At 38.2% G+C, this 7082-nt stretch overlaps 1 protein-coding gene across 1 annotated transcript in view; it reads right to left on the bottom strand.

Moving 5' to 3' along the window:
- LOC108575951 overlaps positions 1 to 7082 on the bottom strand; it is a 114054-nt gene that overhangs the window by 4521 nt on the left and 102451 nt on the right. The window contains exon 2 of the mRNA XM_017938892.1: positions 4492 to 4738. Coding sequence (XP_017794381.1) covers positions 4492 to 4738 — 247 coding nt within the window. The remainder of the gene's footprint in view (positions 1 to 4491; positions 4739 to 7082) is intronic.

Genomic DNA, 7082 nt, shown 5'->3' with positions numbered 1-7082 from the left:
ATACCTGGAATTCATTAAGACCGTTATCGGATGCACCTTAGGACTTTAATTACCCCGAAACCGTTTCTCCCGCTTTGTTCTTGGAAGCTCCGTGAGGCTTGGCAATTAGCCGTTTTGAAGATGATCGTTCGGTGGAAAGTGTCCTCCTCTATGATCACCTTTCGACCAACTGCTCCACATATTTCACGGCTGAGAAATTGAGAGCCAATCTTGGGAAATTTATCGAGAAGAGACTTGCAAGGCTCGCACGTTTGGAAACGAGCTTGAATAAACTGTTAGGTTTAAATTAATCGAATACATTCTGTAGATTGTATCGATCACCGTAAGGATGGTCATCGTGATCCTTGAGGGTTGTGTCCTAACAACGTCAATAAAACAGACATCTGGATTTAAATAATCGTAACTTCTCTAGAGGTATAAAAGAAAAATTGTAACGATTCTTATATTAGAAGCTTCTAAATTTCGAGAAATGTTTCTTTCAGAAAGTTCTGAAAATAATCTTAACTCGAGCCAAAAGTTAACATATTTATTGAAAATAACAAGCATTACAATTGATACACCTTTGTCAACGTTCCGCTAATTTATTTATGCCATCTAGAAAAAAACTACGAGGTCTGGAGTCGACAAAGATCACGAAGGTCTGGTTTACGTCGCGTTCACTTCCAAGTGCTTTCTCCTTGATAAAATGGTTACAATGTTTGAACAGGTGATAATCTGTTGGCTGAAGGTCCGGAGGATAGAGTGGATATTGTAGAATCTCGTATCCTAGGTCGTTTAACTTTTGCACTGTAATTAACGATACCTACGGTCGAGTCTTATCATGCAAAAGACAGCTTTTGATGCATTCCGCTAAGTCTATTGCAGTACTTATTCGCCGTAATAGTTTCTCCCTTTTTCAAAAAATTATGCTGAATGATTCCGTCGATAGACCACCAAACCGATAGCATTATCTTTTTCAGACGTGCTTTAGGTTTTGGAGAGTGTCTAGGTGGTTCGTTAAGATCCAACCACTGCTCAGATCTTTTTCAATTGTCGTAAAATACCCAATTTTCATCCCAGTTGCAATTCTGTGAAGAAAAGTGTCTTTGCTGTTCCTTAGAATATGGGAAGAGCAAATGAAGGCACGAAGCATTCACCGATAATTATCAGACAGGTCGTGTGAAACCCACTTATCCATTTTCTTTGTCTTGTCTATGTTTTGTACATAGCATAAATAAATTACTGAAACATTAGCAAAGGTGTATAGATCGTAATGGTTCTTATTTTGAATAAATACGTCACCTTTCGCCCGAGTAATGGTTATTTGAATTCAGACGATGAAATCTGAATAGAACTTTGCGATCGACCTAATACAATAGAACACAGAGACTTTCACTGTAGATTGCTATTTCACTAAATTCGCGACCCTACCGAGCCCAGAAGTTTAAGTAATCTTCGAATACCAATGAACCTTTGATGACCTTTCGATTCACGTATAATTTTGTCGAATTAAAGTTTCTTTCTAATTAATTCACCTAAAGTTAACTAGTTTGTGAATACGCGTGAACTACTTCTAGTTATCGAAAATAACGCAGTTCCCAATACATACTGTGCACGAAACACAGTCCAGAAACAACTTAAATCTAAGTCTCAGTATTGTCATGCCAATTTCGTCTTAAACAGTGTTCCAACTTGATCTTAAACGATGACCATTTCGATCAGCTTCTCTACTTCCCTGTTTCCATTGTCCTACCGTATTTATACGGCTCATCGATCGTCGACTGGTAAAGCCGTATCGGGTCAATGAATTGCAACTGCTTTGAGACTGGTAAACGTAACTCTTACGGGAGCAGGTCTGTTTAGGGACCATCCAACCGTATCGAGACATGGCTCCAACCATTTGATAGACCGTATTTCGCTTCGCTATAGAATCTATTCATCGAACTTTAAATCTTAACGAATCTCCTCTTTTATATTTTCAAAAAAAGAAAGAAAGAAAAGCATTCCAATATGGTTATACACGCGATTTCTTGCGAGGCAAGGTCTGCTCTCCTTAGCTTAATTGTCCTAACTAACATTTTTGAATATTCCCGAGAAAAATAAGGATTTTCTAATTTTAACCCTTTCATTGTTGTTCACAAGTACATGTGTTTCGAAAATTTTCTTGGACCGTGTCTTTGACGCCTATAGGCGCTTCGAATATTTTCTCGAACTGTGCTTTCGACGCCTATAGGCGTTTTGAATATTTTCTCGCGCCGTGCCCTTGATGCCTATAGGCGCTTCGAATATTTGCTCGCTACTGGGCTCTTAGCGCCCATAGGCGTTTCGAAAATTTTCGCGCACAATTTTCACCTTAATGTAAAAATTAATTCTCGCTCTTTGTGTACACTTCCACCTTAATTATTAAAACGATAAATGTCAAAATTTTGAAAATTTTCGCGCACTGTGCTGTTGGCGCTTTTCGGCACACTTCGCTTTAATTTAAACCTTAATTCTCGCTCTTTGTGTACACTTCCACCTTAATTATTAAAACGATAAATGTCAATATTTGGAAAATTTTCGCGCACTGTGCTTTGGCGCTTTCTGGCACACTTCGCCTTAATTTAAACCTTAATTCTTGTTCTTTGCGTACACTTCCACCTTAATTATTAAAACGATAAATGTCTAAATTTTGAAATTTTTCGCGCACTGTACTTTGGCGCTTTCTGGCACACTTTGCCTTAATTTAAACCTTAATTCTTGTTCTTTGTGTATACTTCCACCTTAATTATTAAAACGATAAATGTCAAAATTTTGAAAATTTTCGCGCACTGTGCTTTGGCGCTTTCTGGCACACTTCGCCTTAATTTAAACCTTAATTCTCGCTCTTTGTGTACACTTCCACCTTAATTATTAAAACGATAAATGTCTAAATTTTGAAATTTTTCGCGCACTGTGCTTTGGCGTTTTCTGGCACACTTCGCCTTAATTTAAACCTTAATTCTTGTTCTTTGAATACACTTCCACGTCAATTTTTAAAACGATAAATGTCAAAAATTTTAATTTCGAATTTTATCTTTAAAATTATTTAGAAAATTTCTCGAGACTATTTCTTGGCAGAGACGACAGTAGAGAAAGGGTTAAGGAGAGCAGAGGTATTCTTTGACGCAAGTGTTTCATCACAGAGTGTATATATAGGAAGTGAATCACATCGAGAAAAAGTGTCACGTATCCTTCTTTTATTTCACCGTCAGTTTGGACGTTCTCCGATCAAGCAATTTTACTTATCCATTTCCACTTCGAGAATTCTTCATTTTCTTGTGATTTCAAGCTATCAGTTACTTCTCTCCGCGGCTTGCGATAATCGTCTCTGTTAGAAGCGTACGAGAGGAGTATCGAGCTGTTCGTTATCGAGCTATCTATCGGTGAGGAAACTTCGTTGAGGTAAAACAACTTTTTATTTACATTTCTTCGTTTTATATTTTTTCCCGCTTCCTCTTAAGCGAGCGTCGCGCTGCTCGGAATGTTTCACGAGGAAATTATTCTTCCGTTTTATGCGTCTCGACTGGCTTCGCGACCGGCTGGGAAACCTTCGCCCGTTAAATTTATCGAAGTCGGAAGAACCTTCATTCGATTTCGCTTTTTTCATTCTGAGGATTAAGCAAAACAAAAAGAAAAAGCACATCGCGGAAGCTTTCCGTAAGCTTCGCGAGGGCCAGCTTTCATCTCGTGTTCAAAACATCCCGAAATTCGATGCGTTTTTCATCTCTATTTTCAAAATTGAATACCCCGAGGTTGAAAATATATTGGAAAAATAGCAGAAAGTTCAAACAGTTGTATCGAGTTAAAATTGTACAATCAAGGCGAAGCTGCTTTTTCAATGCTTTTTTGCCCTCCTGCAAAATAATACTTCCTATCGACGCGTGTGTGATTTTTCTAGTTCGAAAAAGCACGATAGAAAAATACAAAAAAGTAAACGTATCGTTTATCTGTATCCAGCGAAAATAATCTAAATGCCTTCTTTACGTGTTTACGATTTTTAAGCCTTATAAAGTACAGTAGAGATAACAAGAAAACAAAATAACGTATCGCTTGTTTTTTTCGTTTTCAAAAATAATCGCCACTTTGCGCTTATCTAATTTTTCAAGCTTGACAAAGTACAGTACAAAAAGAAAAACGACAACGTATCGCTTATTTTTCCTCTTAAAAAGTAATCGAACTTCCTCTTTACGTGTACATGATTTTTCAAGCTTGACAAAGTACCCACACGTAATACAAAAAAAGAGAAAGCAACGTATCGTTTATTTTTTTCTTAAAAAATATTCGAACTGCCTCTTCACTCTTCTATGATTATTCAAGCTTGACAGAGCACAGTAGAAAAAGAGAAAAAGGTTACCGTATCGCTTTTGTCTTAAATAATCGAACTGCCTCTTCACGCTCAAGCGATTATTCAAACTTGATAACGTATGGTACAAAAGTGAAGAAGAAAAGGGGTTAAAACGTATCGCTTATTTCTATGCATTCGATATTCACCATTTTGCAGAGAGGTGGAGATCCAGAAGCCCGGTTTCCTCGAGATGTCCGGTATCCGGAAGGTGTACTCGAGATTGCCCGCCTCTTCGGTCCAGAGCAGCCTCAGAGACGAGAAGAAATTCGACGAGTTCTCCACAGCTCTGAGCTTCACGATCGGACAGGAATCCACCACGAATGTTCCAGTGATCGGTTTGAACGGATCGACTTTGTGCCCGAGAACCTCCACCACGTACCACTTACCCATTATCTGAAATCAATACGCAGAGCGAATGGATTTATTACGTTCGCCTGCTAAACGCAAACGCGTTCTGACGCAATTGACGGCGGACCTCTACGCGAGATTTCGGAAACGCGGTACTAGAATGTTGCCGTGATTGTTGCAAACGTATCCAGTTCGATGTACTTTACCAAGATTACGCCTGGTATCGATTCGTTTGAAGTTTCTCAGGCGAAGGATTCGATAAACTTTGCTGGGCGAGAACGGACCTTCGCAGTTTGGGCGAAGCGATGATCACCGATATTGACGAAACTTTGGTGTACAGTATGTATTCCAACAAATATTTGACGTGTTGCTTTTTTTTTTAAGGCAATTGTTCACATTGGAGGGGTGAAATTCGTCCTTAACCTAACCTAACCTATAACAACGCGTCAGACTCGTGGCAGAGATTCTGGTGAAGATGTGAGAAAAATAGTTGCATCGGTAAGAAAAATTAATTGACAATCCTAATTTTCGTTTGAATTTATAAGATTGAGGATTACCAAATGTAATTTGTAACAGATTAGCTTTTGTTACCTGATACAGTACTAAAACTAAAATGGCTGACACTTAGATGCATAGTCAGAAAAGAAATCATAGGTTAAGGGGTTAAAGTTGGAGGTTATAAGTATATTTAGTCTAATATCTGGAAAATAAGTAGAGATGGAGGAATAGTTGACGAATAAAAAATAATAAATAATAATAGAAAAATAAGAAATTCGCCAGTTTACATTGTTCTTCTATTTCTAATCATTTTCGAGATATTTACTATCTCCAACTTTCACGGCGATTTTTATCCTTTCACTGTGAACGAATGGCGATATGAACAAATACGCGTTGATTAGTTTTTCCAGAACTACGATATAGCAAATTTTTGATCAAAATCGATGGTTATCCCTTGTTAGATCTGTTCGTTTGTGTCTAATTGTAAGTTGCACGAGATGAATAAAAGTGCTCGTTACTGTTTCGTTAAAATTTCGATCAAAGACGTGGCTGACTGTTTTCTTTTCTTTTTTTTCTAGAATATCTAACAATACTTTCAATATTTTCAATATTGCAAACGTATGTAGGTAAAAAAGAAGAAAAAAAATGTAGTAATGTTTTGTAGAGAAATTTTAAAACAGGATGTTTCAATATTCCAGTGATTTTTTAATCAAACGTTGAATTTTCGCGTTACATTCTGTTATCGCGGTATCCCTCTGGTCGAGCGCGTTTCGATATTGATTGCTCGTAGGCGTGTGGTAATGTTTCAACTGGAAAATCTGGAACAGGAATTTTCACGAGTTTTCTGAAATCGAATTTCAACCATGAAATTCGAACGTCGTGGAAGTTATCCGGCATAATTATGATCGAGTATAATTCTATGTGATCCGATTCCTCGAATTATTATAGTTCGGATTTTAATCTTTGACGGATCCGCCGATTTCTATTATAGGACGTGTTCGTTGCGATTTAACACGTGAGATATTAAAAATGAATTTTCGTTGAAGTATGGAAAATGCAAGAATACAAAATGCAGCCTGGTAGAGAGCTATCAATTTAAATTAAAGCACCCGGCTTATCGAGGATTTCTACCTCTAACCGGGCAAATATATCACCGGTCGATTTAAAAACACATTAAACTGCAAAATCGAAGACCCATAAAAGTGTCAGCTCACGTTTACTGCGTACAGATCTTCGTTGCCTGCCACCATCATTGACGCCATAATATTTCGTTGGTTAGTAAAGAACAATTCACTTTCTTAATTATTTTACTTTCGTTTCTTTTTTTAGATACATCGTGCTCCTTCGGAAAATAAGGTATTTAATTAAAACAATTTTCACACGATTCTATTCATTTTTCCCAACGATTAACTACCCGACTAGAAATTTCAGTTAGGCAGACATTAGGTCCGCATTAGGCTAGCCTAATTTGCCTGTTAGACCCCAATGAGGCAGCCCCATCAGGCCCGCATGCAATATGTAACGCGGAATATTCACGACCGCCTAATTGGGAAAGCCGCGTTAGGGCCGCATTAGGCTTTCCCAATGACTATCCAATGAGGCCCATACTAGAATAGCTTTATTAGGCTGTCATTGGGAGACATTAATGAAATCTCACGAAGAATACCTCATCAAGACACTGTACGGATTTTATCTTGTTGAAAGCTCTCTTATGGCGACCTAACCTCTACACGCAAGCGTACGTCCGACACTGAAATGTCTGTAAATATTCCTACATGTAAGTTTGAGAGCCCCACTCCACCTAAATTAGGCCATCCCCATTTCACCCACGTATGGCAACTGTTAGGAATGCCCAGCCTAAGCGTGCGCTCGGCCACTCCCATTTGGGCCA

Source organism: Habropoda laboriosa, unplaced genomic scaffold (assembly GCF_001263275.1).
Source record: "Habropoda laboriosa isolate 0110345459 unplaced genomic scaffold, ASM126327v1 scaffold300, whole genome shotgun sequence".
In the NCBI taxonomy this organism is placed as follows: Eukaryota; Metazoa; Arthropoda; class Insecta; order Hymenoptera; family Apidae; genus Habropoda; species Habropoda laboriosa.
The sequence above is the reverse complement of the archived record's forward strand: the minus strand, read 5'-3'. Positions and strand labels throughout refer to the sequence as shown.